The 20,629-nt window shown below is 33.2% G+C and overlaps 1 protein-coding gene across 4 annotated transcripts in view; it reads left to right on the forward strand.

Moving 5' to 3' along the window:
- LOC114327289 (dihydropyrimidinase) overlaps positions 1 to 20,629 on the forward strand; it is a 165,540-nt gene that overhangs the window by 90,419 nt on the left and 54,492 nt on the right. For 2 of the 4 annotated variants that reach the window (XM_028275850.2, XM_028275852.2), the window contains exons 4-5: positions 5,045 to 5,460; positions 17,882 to 18,111. In XM_028275850.2, the coding sequence (XP_028131651.1) occupies positions 5,045 to 5,460; positions 17,882 to 18,111 (646 nt within the window). Of the gene's footprint in view, positions 1 to 5,044; positions 5,461 to 11,394; positions 11,416 to 17,881; positions 18,112 to 20,629 lie in introns of all 4 variants that reach the window. The other 2 variants (XM_050646627.1, XM_050646628.1) reach the window with 2 other exon arrangements.

The following is a 20,629-nucleotide window of genomic DNA, read 5'->3' on the forward strand; positions in this document are numbered from 1 at the left end:
AAATCAGCACAGGCGTCTCCGGAAAAATATTTATATTAATCTACGGGTCATCGCTTATATACATAAGTGAAAAGATTTCTCATCGATGGCGCTTTAGGTAAACTCTTTGTCTGCTGACTGATTGCTTGCAAAAAAGATTTTGCTGTTCGAAGTATATTGAAAATAATGAAAATGAATAATTTTACTTTGACATGCTAACTAAGAAAACATAACAATTTAGGAGCTGATATGCTTTTCGTTTAACCAAAGAAAATTTAATCAGTTCAGTAGCGACTATCAGCTTCAAAACAACGAGGCATTATTTGAATCCGGTTTTGATCACGACTTCAATCTGCTTGTCACGTCAAATGTTCTAGTAAAAAATTCAATATGGTAATTCGCACATGAAGAATGTTCACGCACACGAGAAGATAATCTAACAAGATGAACTCGTTTCCTAACTATCCACTCACTTATGTTTACAATTCTCACTTCCTACAGATGATTTCAGAGGGAAACTTCTATGATCCATCAGTTTCTCAATACATTAGAAACCAACAAGCAATCCTCTCTAACTGTTGTAGTCTTGCCTCTTCCTAGCTAGGCTGATGGAATAGGTCATCAAGTGAATAGATCTGTTTCTTGATACTGCCGCCATACTCATTGCAGACTCCAGAGACTTACTTTTTGGATACTTTTTCTTTGGCTATTTCTTTGACATAACCTTGCCAGCATAGTGCATGTTTTTTTTCAATGCATTCCCCTATTGATTTCTGTATACCCATATGTTCTTTCCTGTTCTCAGTCTTGTCTTTTCTAATTTTCTCTGATCTTGATGTTTTAACTGTTTGTATTATAGTGCCCATTTAAGTTGCTTCATAGGCGAGGATATAAAGCACTATAATCGCCTAAACCTCTAACTTTTTTAAAGTAAGTTATGAAACCTTTTTGTTCCACAAGAGCAAACTGGATTTACCAAAGGTAGAGGTACTCGAGAACACCTGTTGAATATAAGACAGATAATCGAAAAATCTAGGGAATTCATTATTCCACTGTACATATGCTTTATAGATTATCGTAAGGCGTTCGACAGGGCCAAGTGCAGACACTTATGGCGAATACTAAAAGAAGTAGGCGTACCCCAACACATTGTGTTGCTTATAACTGAACTATACGAACACACTACTGGATTAGTTAAAGTGCTTGACACACTTTCAAACTAATTTCATCCAGAACTCGCCTTCGGCTCGTGAAATTAAAACTGTCAAAGTGTCACTCGGGAAAAATTCAATAATTTTAGAGCTCTTGTGCAATTACTACTGATTATTTTCTGAGTTGTGAATTTTTATTTTTTAACACTTTGATATGCACTTTCGAAAATGCGTTTTCCGCCTACAACAATGCAATTTTCATTTTTCCCTCTTGCCAATAGGTCAACTTTTTTCCTGAAGCTCTCTAGAATCGAATGCAAAAGGTGTCATAACGATCCGTCTTACTTTAAAAAAGTGTAATGCTTTGTTTCCTCACCTATCATTTTCCTAGTTTTATTTGTTACAGTCTTGTAACATATCGACAAAACACATTTCTTTCTTAATACTGCTTTGTAGATATATATGTATATTACCATCTCGACAAATACAATCCAACTCTGTACCATATTGCTTTGTAAATCCTTATATTTACTTAACTCGCAAAAGGGTCAAAATTTTCGTAATTTGTTTTAGTACAAATTGTAAATTAAAAGTGTTTGTGCTTCAAATAAAATAAAAATACTTAAACCCACCGACTTATTTTAATATCGAATTGCACCTTGCTTCGACGAAGATTTATTAATCAGAGTTTTTATAATCAATCACTTAGAAGTTTCCTTATCGTCTTGTGCTGAGGACAAGAGACATCCACAAAGTAAACTGGTAGAAATATCCTTGTGGAGCGTTCTCTGTTTCAGGCCCATTAAGCAGAGTACTCTTTATTAAATTAAATTCTTATTTTTCTTTGTCCGTTGTCCACAATACTTCATTGACCGATATAATTATTCCCATTGCTTTATTAATTCTATAAATGATCTATTTGTCGACTGTTTCTTCTACATTACAATTAATTTCCAAAACCTTATTAGTCCATGTGGTGAGACCGCTCCCGTCTGGAAAAATTTCTGATTCGGTTTCTTTGTGGACTCCTATTGAAAAATGTCCCCTTTAAACAAATATGAAGGGTGCCGGGCGGAATTTTTGGACAGAAATTGTTTAAACAATTTTTTTAAACAAATACAAAAGATCACGTTTTTTTACTCTGGAATATTAGGTTTTTAGGTTTTTTGGGTCATTCCAAACAAGAAAGGTATCTTGTAATTTTTCTCAAGAATTGATAGTTTTCGAGTTATAAGCGATTTAAAATCTGAAGAATGCGAAAATACCCATTTTCGAGGCTTAAAAACTCATATTTAAATTAGTATTTTTGAGGTTGCCATATATGTACTTAAATTGAAGTTTAAACATTAAGCTTCAAGATTCTGAAGAGTGATCGCGTCTAACCTTAATTTAAATCGTTGTTTTTTAATTGTTAAATATGCATGATCATCCGATTTTTTTGCCGGTGCGGCGCGCTCTATTTCAAAAATCTCCTATTTTCCTCCGAAAAATATTTTTCTAGATTCTTTGGGATATTCTAAATAAAATAAGTTTCTTGACATTTTTCTCAAAAGTTAATAGTTTTAAAGTTATAAGCGATTTAAAATCCGAAAAATGACAAAAAAGTATTTTCGGTTTTTAAATCGTCTATAGCTTTAAAACTATTAACTTTTGAGAAAAACGTCAAGAAACTTTTTTTATTAAGAATGTCCCAAAGAATTTATAAAAAATATTTTTCGGAGGAAAATAGCATATTTTTGCAATAGAGCGCGCCGCACCGGCAAAAAAATCGGATGGACATGCATATTTAACAATTAAAAAACAACGATTTAAATTAAGGTTAGACGCGATCGCTCTTCAGAATCTTGAAGCTGAATGTTTAAACTTCAATTTAAGTATATGGCAACCTCAAAAATACTAATTTAAATATGAGTTTTTAAGCCTCGAAAATGCGTATTTTCGCATTTTTCAGACATCGCTTATAACTCAAAAACTATCAATTTTTGAAAAAATTTACAAGATACCTTTCTTGTTTAGAATGACCCACGAAACTTAAAAATATATGTTATGGAGCAAAAAAACTTGATCTTTTGTATTTGTTTAAAAAAATTGTTTAAACAGTTTCTGACCAAAAATTCCGCCCGGCACCCTTCATATTTGTTTAAAGGGGACATTTTTGAATAGGAATCCACAAAGAAACCGAATCAGAAATTTTTTCCTGACTGGAGCGGTCTCACCACATGGACTATATAGTCTTATTAAGTTATTAATAACATTTTCTAATAGTTTCGTTGGTGTCTAAGGCTAAACTACACTACTCTAAGAAATTAACGCACCACCTTAAAATGGGTAAATTGTCATTGTACACTGGGTGTACCAATAAAAATGTGATTTTTTCTCAAAGTTTACCACACTCTGTGGAATATTCTAGCGTTTATAAAATACTGAAATTATAACCCAACACTAGCCTCAGATTTTCTCACCATTCTGTTTTTTTATTCATTCGCTTATATGGGATAATTAAAGAATTAGATACTTTAACAACTAGCCATGTTCTTCATCAATCCAGGGCGTTTCTAAATAAGTGCGGCAAACTTTGAGAGGTAATTCTGCATGAAAAAAAATAATGACAGTTTGCTTTATAAACTTATGTCCACAAATGCTTCGTTTCCGAGATGCGAGGTGTTGAAATTTTTCTTACAAACTGACGATTTTTTATTGCTTTAAAACCGGTTCAGATATGCAAATGAAATTTGGTGGGTTTTAAGAGCCAGTTATTGCGCATTTTTTGACATACAATAATTAAGAATTTTATATTCACCAAAAATCAGTTCGATTGGTACACCCGGTATACAATGACAATTTGCCTGTCTAGCAACAATTTTGCTTTGTTACAGCGATATTGTTAATAAATAAGGCTGTAACATAAAACATCACTTAAATCGAACAACATGTGTAGGAAATTCGAGACATCAAAAATGACCCATTTCTTTCCTTCCTTCTGTTTTTCCTTCCTTTAGTTTATGAGTCATGTATCATGTATTAATCTTCAGATGAAACTGTCCACCTTAAGTAACTTTTGAACCAATGATTTTCAGAAAAAGCGCAAAAACACGTCAAATACTTGAAGGGGGAGACATTATGACATATTTAAGCTTGCCGGGAAAGGCAAGGGAAAAGTCACCCATGTTTGTATGTAATAAAATTGTTAAAAAAAATAATTTCTTTTCAACCCAGTTTTCTTAATAATTTCTTTTCAACCCAGTTTTCTTGCTTTTGTATTTATTTTTCTCATAAACTAATAACTTCAAGTCTCATGTATTATACATTTTTTAAATCAGTACAAAGAGGAGAATCCAAATATAAAATAAAAAAGGTGGAAGTAATTAAAAAAAATAAGGGATAATACAGGGGGTGAGAGGGTACCTTTCCCTGCAAGCTTAAATATTAACTTTTCCCAATTCAAGTATTAAATAACGTTTTTTTTTCGCTTTTTCTAAAATCAGTGGTTCAAAAGTTATTTAAGGTGGATAATTTTATCTGAAGAGCACTGTATATCATCGTCGTGTCAGTTTGAATCTCCATTTCGTGATATTTTAGTTTTCATTTCAATTCGTATTCTTTCCATTTTTTTCTTCTTTGCAGTGTTCGCTTTCTTATGTTTTAGTCTCTAAATATTCATTCATATTCCCTACTTATTGATCTTGTTGCTGATACATCTCATAATGTTTAGTATTTTTTATTGTTCTTGTTGTATGTGGAAGGAATGTTCACAGTTTTCCATTCTTCTGGTACATTTTCATCACTTACTCATGTGGTAGAAAACTGAGAGATTTAAACATATTTTCTGTTCAATATTTTAATAACCCAGCCTTAATTCCTCTTTGTCCTGATGATCCATTTTAAATTTACTTATTTTGATTTAATTTTTTTAGTTGATTTTGTGTTCCCCAAAGAAGACGAATCATTGTTAGACGCATTCTACGAGTACCGTCAAAAAGCTGACGGCAAAGTATGTTGCGACTACTCGCTGCACGTCATCCTCCCTCGTTGGTCTGAACAAATCAAGAGGGACATGGAGATACTAGTCAAAGAACACGGCGTCAACTCCTTCAAAGTCTTCATGGCCTATGGTTTTATGTTGAACGACGCAGAGTTATATAGCGCCTTCGAACATTGCCAGAATTTAGGTGCTCTTGCTCAAGTTCACGCTGAAAACGGATCTATCATCGCCAAAAACGCTGAACGGTTGCTGGCTCAAGGCGTAACTGGTCCTGAAGGACACGAGATGTCGAGGCCGGAGGAGGTAGAGGCTGAAGCTGTCAACAGGGCTTGCGTTATAGCGAAGCAGGTAAATTGATTTTTTTTAGTTCTAAGTTATATTTCTTTGGCTTGGTTTTGTAAAGAATGTGATTTTTTTTAGTTAAACCGATTAGCAAAAGATTGATACCCGAACAAAATAAAATTTAATTCAAATTAAGATTCTTTTGTTCCCGTATATGCACATCTGAATATACTGCTGAATAATTAGAAGAATATCAGATATTTTTGTAGTTTAAATTTCAATTGTATAGTATTGAAGCCGAGAATCATTCAACGATTGGTCCTGAATCCATAATTTCGTGCCAATGGAACTTTCAGATCCTTATTCTTAGTCTCTGGAAGGTACATCAGCACGTGTATGGATTTTGGGAGTTATTCAGCAGTAACTAACCTTCGATTCCTTTTCTTCCAAAAAGTAGACTTAAAAGACTTCTCGTCAGCACATATCAACCCATAGTACCCATCCATGAGTCGGTTACGTTCATAATGAGATTCAATAGAAGCCTCGTCGATTAGTTTAGTTAGGCATATTTTATTGCCCCAACGACATTCTCAGGCACATAATGTCTGAGTATTCTATGGGAATGACTATCGTCTTTATCCCAGTAAGAGCAACTTTATAGTTGCCATAAAACTCAGAAGAGGCAGCAGTAGATCTGCTTTTTTTGGTTAATTTCTTCTTGGGAGTGCTTTTATCAGACACAGTTTGCTTACCAGCATGTGTGATCTTGGCATTCTCTAGAGCCTTATTTTGAGGCATATTAATAAGGTAACTTAACTTTGAAGTGTTAATTCCCCGTTTCCTCATTTTCCGAATCATCATCTGTGGCCGAGATTTTTTTGCCGAGAAGCCTCAAGTCTCTCGATATCTTTCAAAGGAGTCTGCATGACGTCCTCAGTATTTTTAGTACCCGATGTAGGGGTTTGTTCTCTTCCAGAGTCTGCCGAACAGCCTCACTGGAAGTATTAGAGTTTTTTGGGTCCCCCTGCGAGTCCCTTGGGGTTAAATTATTTTGGTTTGTACCGGGTGCCCCAATAAGAATGGCTCTCGGCCATATCTCAGGAACCGTTTATAGTACAGCTTTGAGAAAAAAATATTTAAGACAAAAGTTGCCTCAGGAAAAGCCTAAAAATTATTTTCATAATTGTAGTTCCACCGCTAGAGGGCGTAGTTGAATATCAAAAATTAAAAAATCCAATTTTACAAAATTTACCTAATGAAAGGGCACTGCAAATCCAATCATCGTATTCTTCATAAAATTTTGAACATATTTGATGTCACAAGTTTAAGTCTACCTCTGCAAATAAGAGGTGGGGGTGAGTGGGAACCTTCTTATGAAAAAATGGCTGTAAGTCCGGTTCTGCTTAATCGAATTTTGCATACTTGGTCTTGTTGAAAACAGCTCTTTTTCGTTAGTGTAAGTGTCTTATTTTCGAAATAGCCTAATAAGTAATATACAAGCTAGGAGACGTTATTTAATTATTTTCAGAAATCTAGTTTTCTTTGCAAAATTAGCAAAATAATACCGAAAACCGCATGTCGATACCTTTTTTCTATCTCGAGATATCTTAAGAAATGTGCAAATTTTAAACATAAATGTTACTATCACCGGTAAACGAAGTTAAGGAAAACTAGTGTGTTATGGAAAAAACAAATAAACATTTTTCAGATGTAAACGTATATAATTAATTAAAACAGCAATAAGACAAACAACACTATAAAATATAACAAAGAAATAAAAGCAACTACTTACTTAGTCTTAGTGACCGCCTAAATGTTCAAATTGTTGCCCATCATTTTCGATGCAAGCATTTACTCTTTCAAGAGTAGATTGAATTGCAACAGATTTAACTGTTTTAGACTTTTATTTATGGGGACGGATTAAAGACCTTGTTTTTGCCGCTAGACCCACTACTCGAGAAAACATGATCTAGAATCTAGAGAATACGAAACGCCATTGAAAGCATTGCGAAAGCAGAAATTGAGACTGCTGTTCAATCTACTCTTGAAAGAGTAAATGCTTGCATCGAAAATGTTGGGCAACAATTGGAACATTTAGGTCGTCACTAAATAAGTAGTTGCTTTTATTTCTTTGTTATATTTTATAGTGTTGTTTTTCTTATTGTTGTTTTATTTAATTATATACGTTTACATCTGGAAAATGTTTATTTGTTTTTTCTATAGCAACTTTTCTTTAACTTCGTTTACCGGCGACATTAACAGTTGTTTAAAATTTACACGTTTCTTAAGATATCTCGAGATAATGTTGCTAATTTGTTCTAATTTTGTAATACAGGATTAAAAATGCATACTTGTATTTAATATTCTCCAAAGAAAACTAGATTTCTGAAAATAATTAAATAACGCCTCTTAGCTTGCATATTACTTATTAGGCTATTTCGAAAATAAGTCACTTACATTGACGAAAAAGAGCTGTTTTCAACAAGATCAAGTATGCAAAATTCGATTTAGCAGAACCGGACTTACAGTCATTTTTTCATAAGAAGGTTCCCACTCACCCCACCTCTTATTTGCAAAGATAACTTGTGGAATGAAATACGCACAGAATTTTATGAAGAATATGTTGATTGGATTTCTAGTGCCCTTTCATTAGGTAAATTTTGTAAAATTTTAATTTTTTAATTTTTGTTATTCAATTACGCCCTCTAGCGGTGGATCTACAATTATGAAAATAATTTCCAGGCTTTTCCCGAGGCAATTTTTGTTATAAATATATTTTTCTTAAAACTACTATAAACGGTTCCTGAGATATGGCCGAGAGCCTTTCTTATTGGGACACCCGGTACATAATTCCATGTTGATCCCACGAGTACGGGAGAAGTAATTTGACCATAGCTGCAGCGTTCCCTGTACATGTATAAGGCCTAAAATAAAAGAAGATGCGGCCTGGTTCCCTCAGGAGACCGTTTGAGACAGTTACATTTAGACAGACAACTGCCATGCAGGCCTGGGCACGGTACCTTTACACCTTCACCTTGTGTGTTGGGGGAAGTAGGTTTAGTGGGAAAGACGATGAAAGAGGGATAGCATTTTCTTGATTGTACTGAGAGTATAGTAAAGATATATCCAATAGATAATATCGGGTCGAGTTGACCATGCGTTAGCGATATGAGCAGTGCCGCAGACTGGAGATATATGTATGACTGTATATCATTCAACTAAGAAGGACCTTATCTATGCTACATACAAGTAGTAATGAAGACGTTAGATTGTATCGCTTTGTGAGGCTGTTTTCATCGCCATCTAGTTTTATAAAATAAACCAATTAATAGGTTTAATAAAACTTATTTAAGAAAAATATTTTTTAAGATAAGAAATTAAAAATTATATCAACCTTTTTGTTTACTTTTTAACTTGGCAATTATTAAGTATTAATATTCAAAATGTTTTCTAATTGGCAGTTTCTGATTTTATTTCGTATATTTTAGCACTTTCATCTAGTTTTATTTTTTGTACACTTAAAAACGATCCGATGTAATACAGGCATTTAGATTCAAAGTCTGCAGTATTTGCTATGTGAGGTATTTTTAATTCAAATTTATTATGTAGTTCAATTTATTTATTTATTAAGCCCAACGAGCCTTGCAGGAGGAATACAAATTACACTACTACAAATTATACTATAATTTTATTTTATACATTGTTACATTTAATTTAATATTCTTAAATCTTAAAAAAAAACGATCCTATAAAAATTACACATATTTTGAGTATAGGTTACTAGCGATAAGAACATAAACTAAAATAATTAACTTCAAACATAAATAATGTTATGAAGGGTGAGAATTGGCCTATACGAAGAATCGTTGACTGTGGAGGAGTCAAAATAAGACAATATAACATATGGTTTGGGAAGACATTCATAAACATGCAAAACGGTAATAAGTAATAAATTATTCATTAAACATGTTAAGTTTCTTTCCTATATTATGTTTCAATATATTTCAAAGAAAATTTCAAATAAGCAAAATATACGTTGAGGAAAACCATAAAAGAGTCTATCTATACATTTTTAATACACTCAAATTTAACAAATATTGAAAATTTTAGGAAACTTGATAGTTGTTGTGTCGAACGAAGACTTTATTACTTATTACTATTACTGTGCTATATGTTATCGCCTTTAGATAGTGTTGAGATATTTAGAGTATGATAGACAATAGAAATGTTACCGTAAAAACCCGATTTCAGTTAAAACCCGAATTGACTAGGAAAAACTAGTTTTAACTATGGGCTTTAGACAATTCTAGTTTTAACTAGTGAAAACTAGAACTATCAAATATTTTCAGTTAATTCTAGTTGACACTAAACATAATTCAGTCAAAACTAGTTTTTACTAAACTTTTCAGTAATTTCCAGATTCAAATAAAAATCAGTAAATAATTTGCTACCGCGGTTGTTTGCAACTAATTTTTCTAAAACGTAAAATAATGGATAAGATCATAAACGTAAAAAATGCCAGTCCTTTTTACCACGTTGTTGTGTTATTGTCTTGCATCCAGGCTGCTAACATTTTCTCGACATGGTTAGCTCGCTCGACTGAACCTTGACTCTTGCTGTGCCTTGGTTTTCCATGAACTAATTTTGCCTCAGGCCAGTAGTACATTGCCTCATTTATTACTTCATTAACGAACTCACGGTCATTATTGGAATGTAAAATGCATGGTGCTGCAAATATAAGTTTAATATGGTGATACACCATATTAAACTTATAGCGGTGATCCTCTTGTGATTGCGTATCGATCAAATCTACCTTACAGCGACTATTCATTTCTGAATGCAATATAGGTTTCGACACAAGACCATTCTTCGCTTTACTCTTCTTCCGTTAGCAGGTGTTATACATTGGTATAAAATTATTGAACATATCAATTGTCATATTTGCGTATTTTCTGGCGGTTTCAGTCTTCAATCTATCTCAACCTCCATGACCCATAGCAATGTGGGCTGCTTCAATTATGTCAAAAATGTCTTCAGCAGGTACATAATATTTTATGGGTTCAGTTCTAGACGCCAACTTTTTTATTTCGCCAACTTCAACAACTCTAAATCGTTTTGGAGTTTTCTTGGCAGACAATTATTCCGCATCTTGTACTTCGGCCATTAATTTATTATACATGCTACTGGTCGCAACATTGTAGTGACTTTCTTTCTGCTCGCTCTGTTCCTTCTGTAAAATCTTTTCCAAAAAACGTTATTTCCACGTTCTTATATCTCTACTCTCAACCTTATCTTCAACATTATCACTCACGGTGAATAATACACAGTAATGTAATACAACCAATAAAAACGATTAGGAAAAATCAACAGTTGCACACACTAGTTTGCTAACCCTATCTCGAACAAGCCAAATCGTATTATTTGTCTCTTGCAAAGATTTTAACTGGTATTCTCTAGTAATTCCAGTAAAAACTAATTTGAACTAGTAAAAACTATTCTAAATCAAATGTGTTCGAGATTTTTTACTTTTAGCTGAATTTAGCAGTCAAATCTAGTTTTGACTAGTTAAAACTAGAATTGTCTAAGGCGCATAGTTAAAACTAGTTTTTCCTAGTAAATTCGGGTTTTAACTGAAATCGGGTTTTAACGGTAACAGAAACACATGTCATGCAAACGTATAATTAGAGAATTTGCCTAGCATTAAAACCGATGAGAATGGCTCATCTCGTATACCTTAAATAAACTATAGAAAATTTCTCAAACCTCACATATTACGCAATTTAACCCATTTAACTGCCGTTAACGCGCCAGAGAATGATACGGTTACTTCAGTCAGGTGCCGTTCAACAGAATGGCTCCTAACCGAGTTTCATCCTCTTCAATGGGCATCGACTGGGTTAATATTTAAACTACTTTTTGAATAAATCGATTAATACTGTTTAGACTTTGAATCTATTACCAATATATAAACCTGAGTGTCTAATACTCTCTATGTTACAGCTTAACACAGATACTAACCAGGTATTTTTACACAATTGTGATGTTACCAAAGCTTAGATTTTCTTTATTGTCATCCACGGAGTGTTTTATTTCAAAGAATTTGACGAGTTACCTATACCAATTAACTGTCGAATTAAAACACTTTTCACATATTTTCTGTTTTGACGCTTTAAACTTATTAAAATGCTTTAATTTTTTTGCACTTTTGCTTGGCACTGTAATTTTTAATGAAACATTTTAAGCATTTTATTTAAGGCATTAATGTGTTTGGAAAAATCCAAGTGAACAAACAACAAATTCGAAAATTTTAATTTTACTTCACGAATATATTTAGAGATTAAGAATATCTAATACCTATAAGATATGTTATAACGATCGGATGGACAAGAGGACATGAAGGCTGAACCAGAAGGATCAGGACGATATTATCCTTAGATGGAATAAGGAATGACCGAAGATGGAGAGGTCCAATCGCCTACATTGACGATACGAAGGCCACGTGCGTTGCTCAGTCGGAAGAGATGTGGGCGTGGTTCTTTGGGTTGGGCTTCAGTTGTAATAAAAGATGTTAAATGAACAAATAATGATATGCGAATAAGGCTAATGAAACGACAATAGACAAAAGATGGATAGATAACATTAACTGATAGTTTGACACATGGACTCAAAGAAAACGGAAATACTGAATACACAAAACAAAAAGACAGGGCGCCAGGAATTTTGACCACTAAATTCTCAAAGGAACAATTAACGATACATAACGCTACAACAAAGAAATAAGTAACACTACTGCGACAAAACATAAATGTTCCAGTCTTGAGCTGTAAATAGAATCAAATAAAAAGAGACATCGTACACTTGAATAAAACATTTATTAAAAAACTCAATAAAATCTCAATATTTACACAATGTATACAAATGCAGTGTAGGACAGTCAACAACAAAAATAAGAATAAAAAAATAATCGGTTAATCTGCAAAGTAAATGTTGACGAAACAAACGATAATTATTGAATAATTGTTACTGCATATAACTAGGTATTTCACCAACATAGTAACTTAAACGAAATGTAAGTGAACGACGATAATTCTTAATAACTCAAAAAAATTAACTGAATAGTTAATAGTAAAAGAACTATTTTGGTACCCGTTGGAAATAGACAAGAACGGCTGTCGAAAAAGACTAAGGACAAACGGTTAACTAGAGCTGTAGTACCAGTGACAGTGTGTTTTGATAAAGAAAAGGAACTGATAATGGGAGAAACATTTCGGGGATTTCGCGGAACACTGTTAAATTAATATGGAAGCAACAAATGACCAAAAGAAAAAATTTGTGGATCCCACCTAAGACATTCAGTTCTTTATGTATATGTATATAATACGTGAATTGTTGACATTAAGGCATTTTTTTATTTCATTATTATACTGTAAAAATAATCTAAACTATACTGGACTAGTACAATATTATTTTTTCAGATTGTAGACAATTACATTTAGACAATTTTTAATTTAGTAATCGGTCGTTTTTATATGTACCTCTAACGCAGAATAAGAACTATTGCATATTCTAATGTATTAGTAAAAATCCTTTTGAAGCCACGATTTATGCTTTCTCGAATCTATTAAATTTAACAAATAGCATTCAATTATTATTTCCATCTGTATCGGAGATAGTAGGCTATCATGTCTTGTTTTAATCTCAGAGTAGCTTACAAATAATTCCATAATTTCAACGATTTCCTCCATTTCACACGTAGTTCATACAATACATATGTTACTCATTTTTTTTTGTTGAGTACCTACCCCTTACAGTCAATCCTTCTTTCTTATAACTTTTGGTTTTAATTTAATTGGAATTCACTTTTTATTGTATTAACTACTGTTTTACATGGGTCACAATAGTTATTTAACAATAAAACACTGAAAACGTTTGTTTTCTATACTTCTACAAAATTTATTATAACTATGTGACTACAGCTGTTTCGTCAGAGTGTCTTTCTCGAGTGATTTAGTTTACTATGTGTTTGCCTTTTTAAAGTCTTTAACTGAAGAGGTTGAGGAGTGGGGAGCTGTTTGCCTCGAGTTGGTCATTCAGAATTATATCTGTATTATTTAATTTATTAATTTCCATAGATTCTAATAAAGATAGCTTAAAGCTTTTATTTTGAATCTGCAGAATTTGAAACTCTTAATTAAAAGAATGATTATGATCTAGAAGGTGAAGTGCTTATGTAGAAGTGTCTGTTTTTCTATTGTTAAAAGCCCTTTTGTGTTCTGCTATCCGTTTGTCAAAGGTTCTGCCAGTTTGACCGATGTAAGTTTTCGGACAGTCACCACAAGTTAGTTTGTAGACACCACTCTGTAGTTGTTTTCTCTTTCGACTCTTATTGTTCTTAATATATTTGCTTAAGTTGTTGTTAGTTCTGACAGCTTATAGAAGCAGAATATTGAGTTTACAATAGAAACAGAACATAATAAGTCCATAATCATATTACTATGAAGTGAATTAATGTATGATATAAATTGGTCAATGCTTTACAGGAACTAACAGGCAACTTGATCAATTTCTATCGTACATTTTAATCCACTTCATAGTAATATTGAGTTTACAATAGAAACAGAACATAATAAGTCCATAAACTTTCTAGATGTAACAATTACCAGACTACACAACAAACATGAGTTCTCCGTATATCATAAACCTACCCATACTGACACAACTATACACAATTCATCATCTCATCCTACACAACACAAATTAGCAGCCTACCATAGCATGATACATAGACTGACAGAAATTTCCATGTCAAAAAATAACTTCGAAATAGAACTGAACATCATTAAACAAATAGCAGTAAACAATGGCTATAACGAACAAACAATTAACAAAATTTTAAACCAAAAACTCCACAAGAAGACCCTGAAATTAGTCTATCCACCACCACAGAAAGAACCCAGTACCTTCTGCCTCTATCACATATACTGGCAAGATAACAACAAAAATAGCCAGATACATAAAAAAGAAAGGACTAACATCAGCTTTCAGAACTAATAACAACTTAAGCAAATATATTAAGAAAACAATAAGAGCCGAAAGAGAAAACAACTACAGAGTGGTGTCTACAAACTAACTTGTGACTGTCCGAAAACTTACATCGGTCAAACTTACAGAACTTTTGACAAACTAATAGCAGAACACAAAAGGGCTTTCAACAATAGAAAAACAGACACTTCTACATACGCACTTCACCTTCTAGATCATTATCATTCTTTTAATGAAGAGTTTAAAATTCTGCTTATTCAAAATAAAGGCCTTAAGCTATCTTTATTAGAATCTATGGAAATTAATCAATTAAAAAATACAGATATAATTCTGAATGACCAACTCGAGACAAACAGCTCCCCACTCCTCAACCTCTTCAGTTAAAGACTTTAAAAAGGCAAACACATAGTAAACTAAATCACTTGAGAAGGGCACTCTGCCGAAACAGCTGTAGTCACATAGTTATAATAAATTTTGTGGAAGTATAGAAAACAACCGTTTTCAGTGTTTTATTGTTAGATAAAATGAACTTCCATCAAGTAAAGGTCGAATCCATCAATTACAAGAGTTATTATCCACATTTAGTTCTGTTATGCTTTGGACTTTATTTCTCAACGAAGCATACAATCTAGACTCCTTTTCTTCTTCTTCTTCTTCCTCTTTATAAGCAATTCTGCTTGTTCATTGGAGGATAGATACCTCTATGGAAGGTTGTCACTCAATCTTTTGCGCGGTCGGCCGATACTTCTTCTACAGATTGGTGATATATTTCCTGCTATTTTGATCACACGGGTCTTTCCCATTCTGCTTATGTGGTTATTGCTATAAGCGAAGGAATAAATTGGTTTCAAATAAAAGAGAAATTTTTTATTTGTTGAAAAATTGTTATGGATAAGCAGGTTTCCGTGGTAAACTATGGGTACACATTTTTCGACATTTTTAATTGTTTATTTACATTTTAAAAAAATTGCAAAATCACAAGAATAACTTTCGTCTTAAAATAACCCAAATTATTAAAAAACTTCTTCATTTATATAGACATGACTCTGTCTGTTTTTTCAATGTGTCTCTAATAAGTTGGCGTTCCATCGTTTTCGTGGTCTTCCCACTGATCGTCTTCCTATTGGGGAACCTTCTTTCGCTGTCTTTACTACTCTATTTGTTGCCATTCGGCTTATGTGGTCATTCCATTCTATTCTTCCGTTTCTTACCCAGTTATTAATGTTATCCAGCTTGCATCTCCGTCGTATATCTGTACTTCCAGCTCTGTCCATAGAGTCTTGCCATCGATTTTTTTCGAAGGGCTTTCATCTCCGCTGTTTCGAGCAATATTTTTGTACTCTCTGTGTCGGGTCGTGTTTCTGCCGCGTATGTCATTATTGGTCTGATGACTGTTTTGTAAATTCTCATTTCTTTTCCGATATTTTTATTTCTCCATATTGTGTCATTCAGGCAACCTGCGGCTCTGTTTGCTCTATTCACTTGATCTTCCACTTCTGTTTCGAGCCTTCCGTAGCGAGATAGTGTGATGCCTAGATATTTAAACTCCATCACTTGTTCTATTATCTGACCTTCCAGCTCCAATTTACATCTTATTGGATTTGATGTTATAACCATGCATTATGTCTTTTTTGGGGAAATTAACATGTTAAATTTTCTGGCCGTTATGTTAAATGGGTGCAGCATACGTTGTAAATCATCTTCACTTTGAGATATTGGTATTGCATCATCTGCATAGCAGAATATTTTAAATTGTTTTTCCCCTATTTGGTATCCTTTTTTAGTTCTTACTTTTTTTATTATTTCGTCCATAATCAGGTTGAACAATAAAGGACTCAAGGAATCCCCCTGTCTTATTCCATTGCCGGCTTCAATTGGGTCAGTTAGTTCATCTTCCACTTTTACTTTTATTGTGTTGTTCTGGTAGATGTGTTCGATCGTTTTAATTATTCCTAGAGGTATCTCTCTTGAGCATAACAAATGGATAACGTCCTTTAATTTGTCAAATGCTTTCTTAAGGTCCACGAAACATAAATATGCCGGTTTGCTGTATTTCAACGATTTCTTGTATTCCATATTATCCTTATATTATTAAAAAACGTGGGTAATAATAATAGTCTCCCGTTTTATACCGCTAACGCGGCGTTGGGATTATTAGAACCTGCGGTATACAAGGAAGGTAAGAGGGCCTGTGCTACGCTCCAAATGCCTATTATTACCCCTAGTTTTACCCAAGGTACTCATTTTAGTCATTCTGAGTCGCACTGGGGCCTATAGACATTTTTAAAAATGTCTAGATGTTCTCGCTAGCGGTGGTATTCGATGCCTGGCCTACCTGCCTGGAAGTCAGACATCCTACCGCCCAAGCTATCCAGCCCATAAAGAAGTGGGTTCGAAGCGAAAAAAGCAATTTTGTTATACTTTGTTTTAAAATATTTTAAAAAGGTTTTTATAATGTTATAAATAAATAAGTTGCCATGGAAAATTTTCGGTAAACTGTTTAACATAGCATATATAGCCCGAGAGGTAGTGTCAGATTTGACCGGAGCATTTTAGCATGGCTGTTTTTTTATTTAGTTAGGTGTTCCAAAGCTTATTAACAAATGATGTGTCTTATTTTTTTTTTATTTTATTTATCGTATGGCATAGACACAACAAGAACACATAATTTAAAAAAAAAAAGTATATAAAACACTACATGATGTATATAAAACACTACACAATGATGTGTCAGCTTTGTCTCAGTCTTCCTCGTTTTTTGCGGTTTGGTGTACCCACTGTTTTTCCATCTACTTTCAAATTTTATCTTTTCTTGCCTAAAAGCCCCGGTTTTTGGGCCAGCTGACACATCATTTGTTAATAAGCTTTGGAACACCAAACTAAATAAAAAACAGCCATGCTAAAATGCTCCGGTCAAATTTGACACGACCTCCCGGGCTAATACTGGCATTGTAATCTATTGATTAAAACAAATTTCAGCTTGTGTGTATGAAATTGATATTTTTCGTCAAAAACCGCCCGCCTATAATATTTCTAGTTTAATTTTCTTGACATAAAGTGTGAGCTATAAAGGTGTCACTCCGATAAAAGTTGAATTACTTATAGTATACCCATACCAGGTATCTAAGAGACTCATTAATATTCATCTCAGCGGGGTGCTGTTGTTGGAGGTGTGAAATTTCATCAACAAGGGATCATTTCATAAAACAGGTAGATCCATTGTTTATGGAACTCCACACTTCCAACAATAAAACCCTGCTGAGCTGAATATGATTCTCGTAGATAGCTGGTAGTACCTTATTAAGTGTTGTTTTGCGAAAAATGGCATCTACGAAAATATATGCAATGATTCTTACTTTGTGTTCTTTCTACTTCATTATCTATTTCATTTTTTTAAGTTAATCTTTATTTTTGGTTTTGTTTCTTTTTCTATACGATTTTGTAGGTAAACTGTCCGTTATATGTAGTGCATGTAATGAGTAAATCGGCTGCTAGAGCCGTAGATATTCATAGAAGTGGCGCCCGAGTGTATGGCGAGACCTTAGTCGCAGCATTGGGTACGGACGGTACCCACTACAAGCATGAATGCTTCCATCACTCGGCGGGTCACGTGCTTAGTCCCCCTCTCAGACCAGATCCCAGCACGCCTTTGGTGTTAATGAATTGTTTAGCACAGTAAGTTTGTCCATCGATTTTTTTTTATTTTTGGGTTGTGTTTGGTTTAGGTGCTAGGTAATAGATAATGCACAAATAATTGCAAATTAAAGTTTATGTATAAACTAGAAATACAGTTTAAAACTGTACTCTTTTCAAACCTTCACATACAATTAAATATAGGTATCCCAGTGCACTTATATAGGATATATATATAATGACAGCTTATTGTTAGTGATGTTTTCTATACGATTTTTTATATTGATCAAAAACATGATTATATATAGTACAGTATGCGCCAAAACAAACGACACTGAAAAACTAAAGTTTTATTAAACATGAAAAATTAAATAACAACATTTCAAATAATGCGAATTTTAAGTTTTGCTTCTATACAAAATGTGTTCAAAGTGCTCGCCATTGCGTTCCAAGCAGTACTCATAACGCTCAACAAGATTGCTTAGCATGCTATTAAAAATAGGCTGCTGCATTCTTCTGAAAAAGGTCAAAATTTTTTCACTGAGTTCATCAATAGTTGCCGGTGGGTTTTCTGTAAAAACGGCTTGTTTCAGCATACCCCATACGTAAGCATCAAGAGTTTTTAGATCAGGTGAATGAAATAGGGCTTTTCATTCACAGTCATTTATATTAATATATCTACGTCATACGTTATTGGCATATACCGATGATACAAACCAAAGACGTATGACATAGATATATTAATATTTTGTGACACATGACAGAAGCTCGAAACAAATGACAATCGATGAAAAGCCCTATTGATTGGCAACCATTAACAAACTAGGTCCAGTTGATCGTCCATTCCCGTATGATCGGAAATAATACTCAATAATAAATCTTTTTTCTTGCGTTGTATCGAATCTTTTTTTGACAGTTTGTTAGAATAAACAATGTTTAAAAATACCATGACAACTATTGTCACTTCTTTCATATGACGCGATTATATTTCACAGGCTTCCTGATTTCAGTGTCCTTTGTTTTGGCGCATACTGTATTATTATATCATATCAAAATCCAAAATACACTGCGCGTCGGAGAAAACGGGCGGCCCACAAAATTGGTCATTTTTGATGTCTCGAATTTCCTAAACCTGTTGTCCCATTTAAGTGATTTTTTTAATATGGTATAGTTAATATTCTTTAACAATATCGCTGTAATAATATTGTTGCTAAAGATGTAAATTTTTATTGTATAACGGGTGTACCAATCAAACTGTGTTCTTTTTTCTCAAAATTCACCACATCCTGTGGAATATTTTAGCATTTATAAAATACTGAAATTTAAACTCAACTGTAGCCTCACGTTAACGTTAACATTATGTTTTTTGATTCGTTCGCTTATGTTGGATAATAAAAAAGTTGGTACTTTAACAGCTAGCCTTGTTCTTCATCAATACAGAGTGTTTCTAAACAAGTACGACAAACTTTAATAGGTAATTCCGCATGAAAAAATAATGACCGTTTTCTTTATAAACATACGTCCGCAAATGCTTCGTTTCCAAGATACGGGATATTGAATTTTTTCTTACAAACTGACGATTTATTTATTGCTCTAAAACCGGTTGAGATATGCAAATGCAATTTGGTAGGTTTTAAGAAATAGTTATTGCGCATTTTTGACATGCAATTAAGAATTTTATATTCTCGATTTTTATATTCTCGCAATAACTATCTCTTAAAGCCTACCAAATTTCATTTGCATATCTCAGTCGGTTTTAGAGCAATAAATAAATCGTCATTTTGTAAGAAAAAATTCAACATCTCGTATCTCGGAAACGAAGCATTTGCGGACATATGTTTATAAAACAAACGGTCATATTTTTTATACAGAATTACTTATTAGAAACACTCTATATTGATGAAGAACATGGCTAGTTGTTAAAGTACCTAACTTTTTTATTATCCAACTTAAGCGAATGAATCAAAAAAGTACTGTTCAGAAAACCTGAAGCTATAGTTGGGTTTATTTCAGTATTTTATAAACGCTAGAATATTCCACAGCGTGTTGCGAACTTTGGGAAAAAATACACAGTTTGATTGGTTCACCAGGTATACAATGAAAATTTACCTGTTTAGCAACAATATTATTATACCGATATTGTTAAAGAATAAGGCTATAACATATTAAAAAATCACTTAAATCGGACAACAGGTTTAGGAAATTCGAGACATCAAAAATTACCAATTTTGTGGGCCGCCCGTTTTCTCTGACACGCACTGTATATAAATAATATAAACCATTCAACTTTTAGATATGCCCAATAAAATTTTCCTATTTTTAGTAATATTCTGTTTTTACTGGGTAAAGAAATGAGGAAGAATTCAAAATGTAAATTTTAATTAAGGTGGAAGAAATTATAGAGGGTATACACATTAATCGATTAAACGCTACTGAAAAAAAAAACCTAAGCGTAGTGACAAACTTGGACAAAAAATCTCAAACTTCATAAGAAATTTATCTGGATGAGTATTAATGAAAGAAAATCTGAACGAAGTGGATTAAGCGATAAACATCGAAG

The sequence above is a fragment of the Diabrotica virgifera genome, chromosome 3 (assembly GCF_917563875.1).
Source record: "Diabrotica virgifera virgifera chromosome 3, PGI_DIABVI_V3a".
NCBI lineage: Eukaryota > Metazoa > Arthropoda > Insecta > Coleoptera > Chrysomelidae > Diabrotica > Diabrotica virgifera.